At 47.6% G+C, this 17,183-nt stretch overlaps 1 protein-coding gene across 3 annotated transcripts in view; it reads left to right on the top strand.

Annotated features, from left to right (window-relative positions):
• The window catches only part of LOC119971383 (sodium/hydrogen exchanger 5-like), a 416,159-nt gene extending 400,549 nt beyond the window's left edge, over positions 1 to 15,610 (top strand). The window contains exons 16-17 of one of the 3 annotated variants that reach the window (XM_038806843.1): positions 13,698 to 14,106; positions 14,542 to 15,610. In XM_038806843.1, the coding sequence (XP_038662771.1) occupies positions 13,698 to 14,106; positions 14,542 to 14,596 (464 nt within the window). In that variant the 3' untranslated portion in view covers positions 14,597 to 15,610. Of the gene's footprint in view, positions 1 to 13,697 lie in introns of all 3 variants that reach the window. The other 2 variants (XM_038806842.1, XM_038806844.1) reach the window with 2 other exon arrangements.
• Positions 15,611 to 17,183: the final 1,573 nt, after the last annotated feature.

Raw genomic sequence — 17,183 nt, 5'->3', positions numbered from 1 at the left:
TCTTCCAGGCTTCAGACAGCCAGAAGACAACTGCCCAGGTCCTGCAAAGTCACCCGGTAGCTTGGTTAGCAGCCTGCCTCCACTGACAATTGAAGGGCATGTATAAGAAATTTAGAGACATCATCTTTGCATTTGGGGTTCATGGGTTTATATTTTGTTAATGCATGGTGCTTTGCAGTCTCTTTTTCACCAAAAAATGTGGACTGCTACAAGGCAAGATGACTCTTTCTATTTCTTGTGGACTCCTTGTCCTTTAGCCTTATTGTGGTTCCTTCAAAAGGTGCACTGTGAAGGATCACACTGCGTGAGGCCAGCGTGTTCCCCATGTTGCAGTCTAATATCTTAGTGGGTGGAGGTAGTAGTATAGGTAATAAAATAAATTGCGCAGAACTGCAAAAGGCAGCTTTATCGGCATACATGGATCTATCCTTAAGAGTCATCTGTAAAGTGTTAGTGTGTCACAAGCCTCCTTTATATCTCACTGTGCCCTGCTTGTGGCTTGTGGGATTCTAACCTTGCAACACCAGATCAGCATCTTCCTCCCTAATCTCATTGTTGGAGAAGGTATTGTACTCTACAATATCCTCATTGATCAAAGAATCTCCCCTTTGATGCAGAGTACAGCACACCACAAAAGGCAATACACTTATTGGGGCATTCTGAAGGACTCCACCAGATCAATCTAGGCATCTGAGCTGCCTCTCTGGAAACCCAATGGTTTACTAATTAGTTGTTTGAGCCGTTTCATGGCAGACAGTCTGTCTATGTACGGCAGGATCTAGACAACATTCAGGCTTGCACCAATAGTGACTAGTTACATTTGTGCCAAACAAGTGCCAGGCAATGCCCATCTCCAACAAGGTAGAATCCAACCATCTCCCCTTGACATTCAATGGTGTTACCATTGCTGAATCCCCCATTATCAAAATCCTGGAGGTTACCATTAACCAGAAACAGAATGGGACTAGCCATATAACTACTATGGCTTCAAGAGCTGGCCAGAAGCTAGAAACTTAGTGGTGGTCAACTCACCCCCTGGTTCCCCAAAGCCTGTCCAGCATCTACAAGGCACAACTCAGGAGTGTGATGAAATTCTCCACACTTGCCTGCATGAGTGTAGCTCCAATAACACTCAAGAAGTTCAACATCATCCAATGCAAATCAGCCTGCTTGATAGGCACCCCATCCAGAAACTTCAGAATTCACTTCCTCCACCACTAATGCATCTAAAAGATGTACTGCAGCAACTCACCAAGGCTCCTTTGACAAGCACCTTCCAAACCCAGGACAGAAACACCAAGAAGAACAAGGGCAGCAGATGCAAGGGAACACCACCACCTGCAAGCTCCCCTTCAAGACACACACTATCTTACTTGGAGCTATATCATCTTTCTTCAGTATCATTAGGTCAAAATCCTGGAACTCATTTCTCACTGTGGGTGTATGGGCGCCACAGCGACTGCAGTGATTCACCATCACCTTCTCAAGGGCAATTAAGGATGAGCAGTAAATACTGGCCTAACCAGTGACGCCCACAGCCCGTAAAAGAATAAAGGAAAAAAACAGGTTTTGGGCTGGATTCTCCGTTTCTGAGACTATAAGTGTTGACGCCAACAGAGAATCCGTGGACTTTCACGACAGAAAAAGCGACACCAACTCGCACCGATTCTGTTACCGGTGAGGGGCTCGCATCGGCGCTGCGTGGAACACCATCAAATCGCATGGAAAATGATGCGGGAATCGGCGGGTCCATGATGAACATTCAGAGGAATGTCAAGCTGCAGCCGCGCTTCAACAATACACGCCCCACACACACACTGATCAGGGCCGGAAAGATGGGACAAGCTGTGCTAGAGCCAGAGGGCTCCCAGTGGGTTGCTCCGTGGGGGGGAGTCACCTATACGGCCCAGGGCACCAGGTTTATAGCGGACTGTCAGCGGCATGCACAGCTGCTTGGCTGCCTTGCCAGCTGCGATAATGGTCTTGTGTACACGTCCACCCCAATCCCAACCTCACACCCCATCTCCTAGCTACCCCCCACTACTCCCTCCAGCCCTGGCAGAAGCCCCCCAGTCAGTGACACGACTGTCGGTGAAGTATGGCTGGACACTGTTGGTGTGCCCTCTCTCTCTTTCAGCAGCCACCACGCCAGGTTCACGATTTGAGAGATCACACATGGACCGTGCCGTCGGTAATTTAGCCCATCGGAGGTGGAGCATCGTGGGTGGGCCCACTAATGATATGCAAATGATGTTGCATCTACGCGCAGCATGCGTCGCATTGACGCCATTTTCAAGGAGGCGGAGTACTGTGATTCAGCATCAAATTGGTGCCTGCCACGATTTCGGCGTCGTGAGCAATTCTCCGCTCGATCGCCGTTCCTGATTTTGGCATCGGCCAATGAAGAATCCTGCCTATTGAATCTCCCCATGCAGCAGCACTACGATTCCTAAAGCCACGTCTTCAGTGCGTAGCACTTGTCAATCAGTACCCTCCTTGAGGTCACACAGGAGACCTTAAAAGGTCTGGCCCCTGGGACTGCCTTAGTATATAGGCATTATGACTGCTTCCTGGGAACCGTGCACCCACCAGAAGGAACCATTTGGGATGGTCACAGATCAGTTGTATATTAAGTGAGTGGAAGTTCTTCCTGTTGATGGAGGCCACAGGCTGACCTGTGGGAGCTTTGATGACAACATGCAGGCATTTACATTGAGGATACCCTCCATCGTGTTGTGTGGCACTACCACTGTGCTAAATGGGATAGACTTCGAACAGATCTAGCAACTCAAGACTCTACATCCATGCTGTGGGCCATCAGCAGCAGCAGAATTGTATTCAACCACAATCTGCAACCTCATGCCTGGCATATCCCCCACTCTACCATTGCACCAAGCCAGGGGATCAACCCTGTTTCAATGAAGGGCGCTGGAGAGCATGCCAGGAACAACACCAGGCATACCGAAAAATGAGGTGTCAACCTGGTGAAGCTACAACACAGGACTACTTGTGTGTCAAACAGCATAAGGAGCAAGTAGTCTTGCCACATTCAGCCGTGAATGGTGGTGGACAATTAAACAACTCACCGGAGGAGGTGACTCCACAAATATCCCCATTATCAACGATGGAGGAGCCCAGTACATATGTGCAAAAGACAAGGCTGAGACATTCGCAACAATCTTCAGCCAGAAGTGCCGAGTGGATGATCCACCTCGGTTTCCTGCGGAGGATCCCAGCATCACAGATGTCAGTCTTCAGCCAATACGATTCACTCCACGTGATATCAAGAAATGGCTGAAGGCACTGGATATAGCAAAGGCTATGGGCCCTGACAATATCCCAGCAATAGCACTGAAGACTTGTGCTCCAGAACGTGCCACACCCCTAGCCAAGCTGTTCCAGTACAGCTACAACACTGGCATCTATCCGGCAATGTGGAAAGTTACCCAGGTGTGTTCTGTACACATGAAACAGGAAAAATCCAACCCAGCCAATTACCACCCTCTCAGTCTACTCTCCAACATCAGCAAAGTGATGGAAGGAGTCAACAACAGTGCTATCAAGTGGCACTTACTCAGTATAACCTGGGTATATTCCAGGGTCACTCAGCTCCTGACCTCATTACAGCCTTGGTTCAAACATGGACAAAAGAGCTGAATGTGAGGTGAGAGTGACTGTCCTTGACATCAAGGCTGCCTTTGACTGAGTATGGCATCAAGGAGCCCTAGGCAAACTGGTGTCAATGGAAATCAGGGGGGAAACTCTCCGATGGTTGGAGTCATACCTGGCACAAAGGAAGATGGTTTTGGTGGTTAAGAGATCAATCACCTCAATTCCAGGACATCACTGCAAGAGTTCCTCAGGGTAGTGTCTGAAGCCCAACCATCTTCAGCTGCTTCATCAATGACCTTCCGTCCATCATAAGGTCAGAAGTGAGGATGTTTGCGGATGACTGCACAATGTTCAGCTCCATTCATGACTCCTCAGATAACGAAGCAATCCATGTCCAAATGCAACAAGACCTGGACATTATCCAGGCTTGGGCTGACAAGTGGCAAGTTACATTCGCATCACACAAGTGCCAGGCAATGAGTATCTATTACAAGAGAGAATCTAAAACCACCGCCCCTTGACATTCAATGGCATTACCATCACTAAAGCCCCCACAACCAACTCCCGGGGTTTACCATTGATCAGAAACTGAACTGGACTAGCAACATTAATACTGTGGCTACCAGGGCAGATCAAAGATTAGGAATCTTATGGCGAGTAACTCACCTCCTGACCCCCCAAAGGCTGTCAATCACCTACAAGGCACAAATTAGGAGTGTAATGGAATACCCTCCACTTGCTCCAACTTCACTCAAGAAAGCAGCCCGCTGAATTGCTCCCTCTTCTACGAACAATCAAACCCTCCACCACAGATGAACAGTGGCAGTCTTGTGTACCATCTACAAGATGCATTGCAGTAACTCACCAAGGTTCCTTAGATAACTCCTTCCAAACTCATGACCACTACCATCTAGAAGGACAACAGCAGCATATACCTGGGAACCCCACCATCTGGAGGTTCCCCTCCAAGTCACTCACCACCCTGACTTGGAAATATATTGCCATTCCTTCACTGTCGCTGGGGTAACATCCTGCATCTCCCTCCCTAACAGCACAGTGGGTATACCTACACCTCTAGGACAGCAGCGGTTCAAGTAGGCAACTCATCACCGCCTTCAGAAGGGCAACTAAGGATGGGCAATAAATGTTGGCTTAACCAGCGGCGCCCACACATCCCGTAAATTAATTTTTTTTAAAGTTGCTGACACCTTGTGTGCCCCAGAATCCAGAAATAGCTGTGAAAGCTATTCTAAATAGCTTTCTCAGCCTGACTATCTGGATCAGTATAAAAGCATACGTATTGGCTGGCTTTCTTTAACATGGCTATCTTGATGCAGTGATGAGGTGTACAAATTCAATACCACAGTGGCCATCAGTGCCACACGCATGGGTGGCCACCATTTCCCATAGGGTTCAACTCATCCTCCATGAAATGAAATGAAATGAAAATGAAATGAAAATCGCTTATTGTCACAAGAAGGCTTCAATGAAGTTACTGTGAAAAGCCCCTAGTCGCCACATTTCGGCGCCTGTCCGGGGAGGCTGGTACGGGAATCGAACCGTGCTGCTGGCCTGCCATGGTCTGCTTTAAAAGCCAGCGATTTAGCCCAGTGAGCTAAACCAGCCCCTCGTGGTATCGTGGTATACAGATCTGTGACTGCTGTCCTAGATAGGCAGAGTCATCGGTGATACTGTTGCTCCAATATTTTAAGAACGCTGAGCCTCTGATAGCAGACGTTTTCTGATGGGTAACAACACACATGAGGCTGGTTGCGTTGTCGTTCTGCGCCCTCCTGCTGCACTCTCCCTGAGGCTGAAGCTCCCGTTGGCCCTCAGGTTGCTGCTGCCCCAGAGCCTGTGATTGCAGCTCTCTCACACTCTAATGATCCTCCTAACTGTGGTTTCGAAGCCTGAGTGAACAAGGCCCAGGGAAATGGCTGCACTCAGTTTCCAGGGATCACATCATGCACTGAAGCAGAATTCCCGTATGTGTTGGCAAGTTTGCCCCTGCTCCTGACTGCTACTGCCAATGCCCACACTTCTGCTAAATCTGCAAGTCTTGCTAGCTTTTACAATGGCTGCTGACCGGAGTCAGCACTGACCTCTAGGATAAGCAGGAGGTCAGTCCTGACTCCAGTCAGTGCTGACTGCCATCTCTGAGGTGGCAGTGGTTAGAATAGAGCAGCTGGATGTGATCCATGGAAACTGAGTGCAGCTATTTCCCTGGGCCTTGTTCATACCTGAGCTTCTAAAGCACTATTGTTCCTGTGCAGTCTTTTTTTAAATTAGAAATAACATTTCAGTGAAATGCGTGTTCAACAGACTTAATTACCTTCCCACCGTGTCAGTGTGTGGTCCTCCCACCATGCTGGTCAGCCTTTTTTTTCCCCAAGGCCTTTCCTTGCTATATTCCGACTCCTCCTGCCTTCCAGCCGGTTGCCATGGGGCTGATAAAATATGTCTCACAAGATTATTGTTAGGCTATTTTTGAGTTGGCAGCTTTAGGTGGTTTACTGGGTTGGCTTGCATGCTGCTGGTCACAGAAGCTGCTCAGAGCTGACACTGCTGCTTTTCACTGGGATTTCAGGCTGCACCTCTCGGTGAGAATTCGCAGTGTTCTGTTCAATCAGAATTCCTATTTGCAGAACGCAACTGAATGATCAGCTTTGAGCTACATCCAGGGCCAGCAACAATTCACAGAATTGTTATGGCGCAGAAGGAGGCCATTCGGTCCATGGTGTCTGCGCTGGCTTTCCAAATGAGCATTCTCCTGCCTTTTCCCCGTACCCCTGCACATGATTTCTATTCAAACAATAACCTAATGCCCTCTTCAATGCCTTGTTTGAAGCTGCCTCCACCACGCTTCCAGGCAGAGCATTCCAGACCCTAACCGCTCGCTGCGTGAAAAACCTGTTTCTCATATCATATTTGCTTATTTTGCAAATCACTTTGAATCTGTGACCGTCGTTCTTGGTCCTTTTTTCCAAGTGGGAGCAATTTCTGCCGATCTGCTCGGTCCAGCCCCAAGGTTGACTGGAGTAGTGGGTTTGGAAAATAGTGGGAGATTGGCCGTAAATTGGAAGGAAGAGTAGACCAGTCATTTTCAAACTCAAGGTCGCGACCTACTGGTGGGTAATGGGCAGGTTTCGGGAGGGTCGCGGAGCAAGCGGTTGCGGCGTCCCCAATCGCGGGAAGAATTGCCCAACAGCTGTGACCGACATTTTTAAATGCCAGCCGAAACCTGCCCCAGTGGGGCAGGCTGCCTCCTCCTGGTCTCAGTGATGGAGTGATTGCTCCATTTTGTAGCTGCTAGCAAGCAAGGCAACAGGACTGTGTGAAAAGCTGAAGATGAATCATTTTGTAATAAGGAAGAGAGGGCCAGAGGCACAAACAGGCCAAGATCCCACAACTGAATCTGCTGGAGAGAGCTGCGCAGGAGAGTCCACGGCAGGACAAAGCAGTGTTGGTGTGAGCTTCAGGCTCTCTCATGAACAACCCATTAAGAAGAAGCTGAAATTGGGAATACCGCAGTATAAAGATGATTTCTTGAAGTATGGTTTTATTAATTGTGCCACTGAAAATCAGGATACAAAGCCCATGTATGTTATATGCAGGGAAGTATTAGCAAATGAAAGATTAAAACCTTCAAAACTTCAAAGACATTTGAAGACTAAACATGGTGAGTTCGAGGACAAACCTCTTGATTTTTTTTCAACGGATGCAGTGAGATCTTAAATCATCAGCTGAAGTCCTGAGCAGAAATGTAACATTGAATAACAAAGCAAGTGAGATCATGAGGATCAAACAGGCTCACTTATCGCATTAACGGTAAGCGAAAATGGTCGGTCACAAAGTTCAGGCGACGTGGGTCACAAAGGCATTGTCCACGGAGTTACAAGATCTCCATGGAGTGGCAAATTTCAGGAAAATTAATCCCGTTGAAAGGGTTAATTATCAGTCCGAGGGGCAGCACGGTGGCGCAGTGGGTTAGCCCTGCAGCCTCACGGCACTGAAGTCCCAGGTTCGATCCCGGCTCTGGGTCACTGTCCGTGTGGAGTTTGCCCATTCTCCCCGTGTTTGCGTGGGTTTCGCCCCCACAACCCAAAGATGTGCAGGCTAGGTGGATTGGCCACATTAAATTGTCCCTTAATTGGAAAAAAATTAATTGGGTACTCTAAATTTATTTATTTTTTAAATTATCAGTCCGAACTTTCTGCAACAAATTTAGTTGATAATTGATGCGCATTGAATGCAAGTTTGTGTTTTTCATCAGATTTGCAGGGGAGTGACACAAATCGGCAATGGCTCATAGCAATTTGCAACTCATGGGGTATCACTTCCTTCCAACAAATTGATGGATGATTTGCACAATAATGACAATGTGCACCTTAAACTCACTGGGTGGAATTCTACTATGCTCCTACCAGTGAGTTCAATGGCGGGCGGGAGTGAGGGCAAGAATTTGGCAAGAGGTTGAAAAATCAACTTTACACCAGCGTGAATTTCGAGATGAACTTTCCGTTTATGCCCACCATAGCAGATCAGAAAAGCCTCTACTGGCCGGCATGAAACTGATTTGCATCCCTCTAATGGGGTACAGATGAAGGCCTGGCGAGAAGCCCCCGACTCCGAACACCGAATTTTCTACGAAGCCAGCAGGAATACATGTCAGTGGTAATGGGTTGAAGGGTTATGGAAAACGGACAGGACAGGGGAGTTCAGACCAGAATGAGATCAGCCATAATCGAATGGCAAAGCAGATTCTATAGGCAAATGGCCTAATTCTGCTTCTATGGGCACGATTCTCCGGAAAGATTTCCAATTGTGGTCGCGAGCGTGAACTGCCGCGAGCTTCCCGGTGCTCGGCCCAGCAAGGCCGATAATTGGTCCACTTAACGAAGCCCCACGGGCTTCTCACCGCACGTGAAGACTCGCCAGTGATTGGCCGGGACTGCACTTGCCTGTCTCCTGCTAACAAGGTCAGAAGCACTGAAAGAGCTCTTGCACAGCCGACCCAAGTCAGTTTGCAACCATGGCACTGAGAAGACCGGCCCCAAGATTCAGCATTGCGGACCTGGCCAGACTCTGAGACGCGGTGGAGGCCAGGAGGGATGTCCTGTTCCCCTAAGAGTCCAGGAGGGTGAGCTACAGGAAAGCCAGTGCTGCCTGCGATGAGGTGGTGGCGGTTGTAAGCTCTGGGAGCGTAACCAGGAGGGATGGCCTCCAGTGCTGGAAGAAAGTCAACAACCTACACCAGGCAACATGGGTGAGGAGACACCAATGCCCCCTCCCCCACCCCGAGTCCTTTCCACCCCACGCAAAAAACCACCCCACGGTGCATGCGTTCCACAGCCCTCCCTTCACCCCCTTTCTCTCTTCAAACCCCCCCAGCCCTTCCTTCACACTCCCAACCCCACCACTTTGAACCATGCGTTTGTCTAATGATGCTCTCTCTGTGTCTCCGCAGGAGAAGCTCTCCCACAATCGCCGGGAGAGGGCCCAGACTGGCGACGGGTTGCTGGACTTAGGAACTCTCACCACCTTCGAGGAATGGACCCTTGAGGTGACGGGATTGCCGAGGACAGAGCGATCACCAATGAAGAGGTTGGAGGAAGCCGCACAGGTGAGGAACCAGGGCCCCGCCCAGAGGACCAGTCACATGTGAGTTTTTATTGCCTTACTAACTGACCCATCCCTCCCACTGACCATATATCTATTCTCCCACAGGTCCGCCAGTCGGCAGCACCGGCCCATCCAGAATGGCCCCCTCTCCAGCCTCCTATGAGAACACCTAGAAGGAGAGCTCTGAGGAAGACATGATCGATGTGCCACAGCTTTCATTCCCACCCTCCACGAGTGCAGATATATGCACCTTGGCGGGAAACGTTTGTCAGGTTTCTGGGCCACAATCTGGTGAGCACCACAGCTGCTGATGTACATCACGGTGGAGGTAGGAACCCCCAGGTGACACAGCAGTCGGAGGTCTGCTGGATCCCAGGACCCGGTCGGGTCCCAGCCTGATTCTGGTACAGGTATACTCGGAGCTGATGGAGATGTTAGCGTGCGGTCAGGACAGTCAGAGGAAGCTGTTAGCGACACTCTAGCTGGTCCATAGCCGATTGGAGGAGTCCAGAGACTACGTGCACAGGAGATATCATTGGCAATGCATGGCACTGAGACCAACACCGCTCTGGGGTGGCGACAGCAGTGGAGAGCCTGGTGCACAACATCAGCACCATGAGTGAAGGTGTCCAGGGCGTTGCACAGGGTGACAGCCATGGCTGAGGGTCTCGGCAGAATTTCCGACTCACTTGGGGATGTTACGCAATACCAGGCTGACCTTGATGAGGCACTGTGGTACATGCCCCGCTCTCAGATAGGAATGGCCGGGGCACTGCGGAGCCTGTCCCAGACGAACATGGACATTGTTGAGTTGCTGCACAGCATGGCCCAATCACTGAGGAACAGTGTCGAGGGCGTCGACTCCTTGGTGTAGACATCGGGGCGCCACGAGGGCTAGTCAGATTATGCATGGACAGCCAGGGCTCGAGCCAGCTGCCGCTCTGTCCCAAGGTGAACCCCAGGGCCCTGTGGGCACCGACCAAGAGGAGTGGGCGCTGTGTGCCAACCCAGACCCGTCCCATGGAATGGTGATGGTGGCCACCAGTTCCTCCGAGTACCCCTCTGATGAGGCTGCATCTCTATGTCAGCACACAGGACAGGCCAACACAGCTGTGCATGTGCCATCGACAGGTGCACCGGTGCCCTCCGCCCCCCAGAGCCCCCAGAGGACGCCTGCCAGGGGCATTGAAGGTCACGGGACAAGGTTATGAGCTGGCTGCTTCCACCTCAGATGTGCATCCTGGGGAGACACCAAGGTGTGATTGGGATGCTAGGCAATGACTCCCACATGCCACAGGAATCCACTTGGGTTGTATGAAGTGCTCCCTTAACCACGATTGCCAATTCCCTATTTGCAATAGTCTTCAGCCGCATGGACAGAGGCCTCGGCAGATTGTGAGGGTTATGGGTGGTCGGTGGGGCAGAAGGAGGCCCAGCCCCCCAAGAGTCCGATCCCCTCGGGCTCTTTGCCTGTCAGCAGAGCAAAGATGGCTACTCACCTCCTCGGCTCCCCTCAGAAGCCCATCCATCAGGTTCACGTTTTTCAAAAGTACTACTGATTAGTGGCAGCGTGACCACTTGTTGCAGCGGCCGATGAATGACAGGAGGTCGTTGGATATTAAATCTCTCCCGTTAATTGTGTGCTTGGATGGAAATATGACATTACATTCATTACTGATTATTAAGTGGTGATAATTGGTTCCTCGCTACGGCGAGATCCCTATTTCACCTATGGGAGCGGGCCGGTTGCATTCCAAACTATTTAGCGCCTGACGTGGTTCTCGTTTTCACCCCCTCCCACTATTCACATGAAAATCACGGCTTATATCTTATGAACCTCTGGAACAACATGGTGTGCTGAAGTCGGGACTTACATGAAGAGTTTCTGCATTGCCTCCAGAGTTTGGTATGGAGGCCACCAACAACCCTAGACCCTGGAACACCAGAGAAGTGGGTAGGGGGGAGCATCTATCCAGTAGATCTTCCAGTTTCAGTGTTATCGAGAAGATCTGGTAGCACAGTGGTTACCACTGTTGCTTCACTGCTCCAGGGTCCCAGGTGTGATTCTCACTTGGGTCACTGGCTGTGTGAAGTTTGTACATTCTCCCCATGTCTTTTTTAAAAAATATTTGTAATTCTCCTCCTTTTTCACATTTTCTCCCAAATTTACACCAACAATAAACAATAATCAGTAACAAATGTAATGTCAATCCCCATATCAATAACAATGATCCCAAAATCCCACCAAACCCCAGACATTGGCTCGCATGTTAACATAAACAAATAACCAAAAGGAATTAGTAATCACCCATCGTCACCATTAACACATACAGTCCCTCTCCCCCCCAACCCTCCCAGCGACCCCCCCCCCCCCCAATGTTCGATATGATCCAATTCTCGAAAGTGCATAATGAATGACACCCATGAATTGTTGAACCCCTCCATCCTTCCCCTCAGTTCAAATTTGACCTTTCCAAGCATCAAGAATTCCAGTAGGTCCCCCCGTCATGCCAGGGCACAGGATGGAGAGGCTGATATCCAACCTAACAGGATCCGCCTTCGGGCGATCAACGAGGCGAAGGCTACAACATCTGCCTCCGCACCCGTTTCCAACCCAGGCTGGTCCGACACCCCGAATATGGCCTCCCGAGGGTCGGATCCAGTTTCATGTGCACCACTTTAGCGATTACCCTAAAAACCTCCTTCCAGTAATCCACCAGCTTTGGACAGGACCAAAACATATGAACGTGGTTAGCCCCCCCCCCCCCCCCCCCCCCCCCCCCCCCGGCGCAACGTTCACACAGATCCTCTATCCCATCAAAGTGCTGGCTCATCCTCGCCCTTGTAAGGTGTGCTCTATTCACTACCTTCAGCTGTATCAGGCCCAACCTCGCACACGAGGTGGAGGCGTTCACTCTCTGGAGCACCTCACACCAGAACCCCTCTTCCATACCCTCTCCCAACTCTTCTTTCCACATTGCCTTGATCCCTTCTAGCGGCGCCTTCTCCTCCTCCAAAATAGCCCCGTAAACCACCGATACTACCCCCTTCTCCAGTCCCCCTGTCGTCAGCAATGTGGAAGTCGGCTCTACTGGGAGCTCTGTATCTCCTTTCTGACCAAGTCTCGAACCTGCATGTATCTAAATATTCCCCCTGCTCCAGCCCATCCTTCGCTCCCAGCTCCTTAAATCCCGCAAAACAACCGCCAAGAAACAAATATTTTAGTGTCCTAATTGTTCTCCCCATGTCTGCGTGGGTTTCCTCCAGGTGCTCCAGTTTCCTACCACAGTCCAAAGATGTGCAGGTTAAGGGGATTGGCCATGATAAATTTCCCTTAGTGTCCAAAAAGGTTAGGTGGGGTTACTGGGTTACGGAGGTGGGGTGGAGGTGTGGATTTAAGTCGTGTGCTCTTTTCAAGGGCCAGAGCAGACATGATGGGCCGATTGGCTTCCTTCTGCACTGTAAATTCTATGATTCTATGATCCATCATGCAACCTTAGTAATAATAATAATAATCTTATTATTGTCGCAAGTAGGCTTACATTAACACTGCAATGAAGTTACTGTGAAAATCCCCTAGTCGCCACATTCCGGCGCCTGTTCGGGTACACTCAGGGAGAATTCAGAATGTCCAATTCACCTCACAGCACGTCTTTCGGGACTTGTGGGAGGAAACCGGAGCACCCGGAGGAAACCCATGCAGACACGTGCAGATGCAGACAGTGACCCAGGCCGGGAATCGAACCTGGGACCCTGGCAACAGTGCTAACCACTGTGCTACCGTGCCATCCATGTTCCTAGTCTGTTCCAAGAGATCCATCCACTTTCCTGAGGAGGCCCATCTTCTGACTCCAATAGTCATTCAGTGATATTGAGCACCTTTTAAATATGGCATCCAGATATGTTGGCGGGTCGCACTCAATGAAGCCGCCCTGCCACAGAATATGGCATTATACCCCCGGATGGATAATTATTGAGGTTGGAGCTGGAATATATGGCATATTTCCCCGTCAGTCTCTGCAGCAGGAAGCAATCCTCGACACCGCTCCCTCCACGGAACTTAGTCCCAGGTGGGAGAATTCTGCCCTATTGTTTTGCCATTTCGGAACTGATTCTGAAATTTTCAGGTTACATTGTCCATTTGATTCACAGTTGTTTTTTGGATTCACCAGTATCGGTAGCAATTGAATGTTTTATTCTCTTCCTTAATTCTGTAAAATGCTGTTGATCTTTCATGAGTGTCTTACTCATTCAATCTTAATTTGCTCCAACATGACTTTAACTCTGAAGCTGTAACTTTCCATCTTATTTATGCCTTTGTAAAAAATTTTATCCTGCTTTTACCCTCAGTGTGTATGTTTATTTGTTTACAAAATCTTTGCAGTAAGAATATATATTTCAGTTTAGAATGGCAATTAGAACCATTTTCACTGCCTTCACTTCATTAACTTTTCTATCTGCAGGAAATTTTGAATATCCTCAAAGCCCCAGAATTATTCCACCATCTCCTACTTCTGCTGAAAAAGAGCTTCCCTGGAAAGGCGATCAGGGTGATCTTCCAGCCTGCGTGTCTTCGGAAACCAACAAGATTGTGCCGATCGACTTGCAATATGCCTGGAAGCAAAGTACATCGTCACTGGAGAGCCTGGTCTCGCCACCTGGATCCGACGCAGTGTTTCAGCCAAGGACCTCAAACTTTATGCTGGAGGAACGCACATCTTCAGCTGCCCTGCCAGTGCCACGGCATCCCATCCATTTCCAGTTTCCTTGTACAGCTGGTGAAAAAAGCACTGATGAGGACACCATGGAGTTGATTGAGCAGCAGGAGCTGCAGCCTCTTATGTCTGCTGAAGGCGACAGCCCATCTGTTGGGTTAGTGAGTACCAGGTGGCCAGCACCATTCCACAGACCTTCCTATGTTTCAGCTCTGAGATCTCTGGTTACCTCAACACAATATAACATTAAGCAACCAGAGAAGTCTGGTAATATACAGACAAATCTCTAAGTTTATTTCATATATGATATATGAATTAAGGTGGATCATAATTTTTTTTAGTTTTGTAAACCACTTAATTTTACGCTATGAAAATATTGGAGAATCTTAACTATGTAGTGCTTTTGGAGGATCGTAATTGATTATGTGTAGCAAAGACATGCGCACAGTGTACTGCTCTACGTATGTGATCAAAGTTCCCAATATTGTTAAGTAAATGAAAATGTTTGATACGGTCACTGTTGCAGTTTGAAAAGGTTTTGACAAAGAGTCATCCAGACTCGAAACGTTAGCTCCCTTCTCTCTCTCCACAGATACTGTCAGACCTGCTACAATTGTCCAGTATTTCCTGTTTTTGCCGCAGTTTGAATGTTGGAATCCCTTGACGTGGTTGCCTTGAATGCAGAATGGAGTTTGGTTCTTGAGCTGGAGTAAGCAGGAAACACAGGCTGACCAACTGTAGAGCAATGTTCGCCCCATCAATCCAGCCTGAGGATGACTGGCATGAAAAGACCATTTTTGAGGGAAGCATTTATATAAAAAAATAGAAAATAATTGAGAAAGTTGCAACAAAAAGTTAAAAATGAAGTGTCCTTCCACTAAACTATTAGTTATAATGTTGTAATCAGCAATTTGCAGGGAGATAATGAGGCTGTAATATAAAAAAAACTTCTGCCTGAATTTTAATGTTTGAATACGATGGACGATGGATAACCCACACTAAACTCTATGGCCAGGAAATTTGATAATCCCTAAAGACAGATTTGAGGATTACAATGTGCAACTATACTGCACTCATTGCTTCTGATCCCTGCTTATTAAACAATTGTATTGTGCAGTCACAGTTAAGTGCATTGTTGATTGGCTGCACACTTGAGCAGGAGTTGCAAAATCATGAGAGACTGTCATGAATTCAAACCAGTCTTTACCTCTTATTTTTTTTCATTTATATTCATTTATTTGAAACCATGTTCGCAATTTGATGTTGGCATATAAAAACGTAGTTGTTGATTTCAGCTAGTATTTAAGAGTTACATCCCACCCATTTCCCAATGAAAGTATGGAGATCACCTGTTCTCGGACCTCTTCAAAAATTGCTCTGTTAGAAATCCCAAGCAGGTGACTAGACTTTCAATTTTCCCCCTTTATTGCAGGGAAAGTACTGCTACTGCTCAGCACTTTCTGTGGCAAAAAGATCATGGAAGAGATTATTAGGCCAGTCAAATTTAAATGGACATCTTTACTGTCAACATTTTTACTGGAAAAGATATTGAAAGTTCATTTTATTAGATGAGTTTCTCTATTGGATCCTTGTTAAACATACTTCTTTTCAACATATTCTGTAGAATATAATACTTGAGCTCATTAAAATTATTGAAGAAACTTAGAATATCATCTGATTACTTTCATCACCAGATTGCTAGAGTTCTTTTTGAAGGTTTCATAATCTTCACTCTTAAAAAACACCATTTCAGTTTCATGGACCACACCAGCTTCCTTCAGTGTGCTTGTCCCTTTTAACATACATTGATCATCATTATCCAAACTCACAACAAGATCATTTGTCTTGCTCCATGTGCTTGATTTTTAATGCACGATAGGTGTATTTCTTAAAAGGTGGTGCAAGTCCAGGTTTAGAAGGTATGTCATTCTGGAGAAAGTTAAGGAATTCTTTCACAGATTGATTTACATTAACATCATGGTCTGAAATTGTGATGTTCAAAGGACCGAACCAGGCGAACTGTGATACTGTAGTTACTTTTTCAGAAGATATGTGTTGTACCAGGAATTGTAATACGTAGGCCCATCAACATCAATTCAAAGAAAAAAAAAACGGTCTTCACCTCTTAAAGGGGAAAAGCATTTTGACCAAAGCAGGTTCTGGACATCATTATAAAAATGATTTTGACTTGGGAAAGACCCTATTCAGAAAGGGAGAGAGGCAAAAAGTAGGAAACTATAGACTGGTTAGCTTGATCTCTGTGGTGGGGATGTTGCCTAAATCAAACATTAAGGAGGAGATGACTGAACATTTGGAAAGACAAAGCACAATCCACCATTGTCAGCATGGTTTTATGAAGGGTAATACTTGTTGACAAACTTGAGGATGTAACCAGCAAGGTGGATAATGGGGAACATGTGGATGTGGTATATCTAGACTTCCAGAAGGGGTTTGACAAAGTGCCACATAAAAGACTGATCCAGAAGGTGGGATTGCAGGGGATTGGGGGTAGAGTACTAGATTGGATTGAGGATTGGCTGACTGACAAAAAGCAGAGGGTTGGGATAAATGGTCCCTTCTCTGGCTGGTGAACTGTAACTAGTGGGGTGTCACGGAGGTCAGTCCTCAGACCTCAACAGTTTACAATCTATACAAATGATCTGAAGCAGGGACAGGATGTAACATAACAAAGTTTGCGTATGATACTAAAATAGGTGGGAAATCAGGTAGTGAAGAGGAGACAAAGAGTTTACGGACGGATATAGATAGGCTAGGAGAATGTGCCAAAATTTGGCAGATGGAGTTTAATGTAGATAAGCGTGATTTGGCCGAAAAAATAGAAAGGCAAATTATTATCTAAATGGGAAGCAGATTCAAAATGTTTCTGGGCAGAGGGATCTGGGTGTCTTTGTTCATAAATCGCAGAAAGTCTGTTTGCAGGTACAGCATGTAATAATAAGGCAAATGGAATGTTAGTGTTTATTACAAAAGGACTGGAGTATAAAAGTAGAGAAGTGTTGATGGAATTGTACGGGGTGTTGGTGAGACCACATCTGGAGTATTGTGTCCAGTTTTGGTCTCCTTACTTGAGGAAGGATGTTGTGGCATTGGAGGCAGTTCAGAGGAAATTCACCAGATTGATACTGGGGTTGAAAGGTTGACATAAGATTGAACAATTTGGGCTTGTACTCTTTGGAGTTTAGGCGAATGAAAGGGGATCTAATTGAGGTGTAT

Source organism: Scyliorhinus canicula, chromosome 9 (genome assembly GCF_902713615.1).
Source record: "Scyliorhinus canicula chromosome 9, sScyCan1.1, whole genome shotgun sequence".
Classification (NCBI taxonomy): Eukaryota; Metazoa; Chordata; class Chondrichthyes; order Carcharhiniformes; family Scyliorhinidae; genus Scyliorhinus; species Scyliorhinus canicula.
This window is presented reverse-complemented; position numbering and strand designations above follow the sequence as displayed.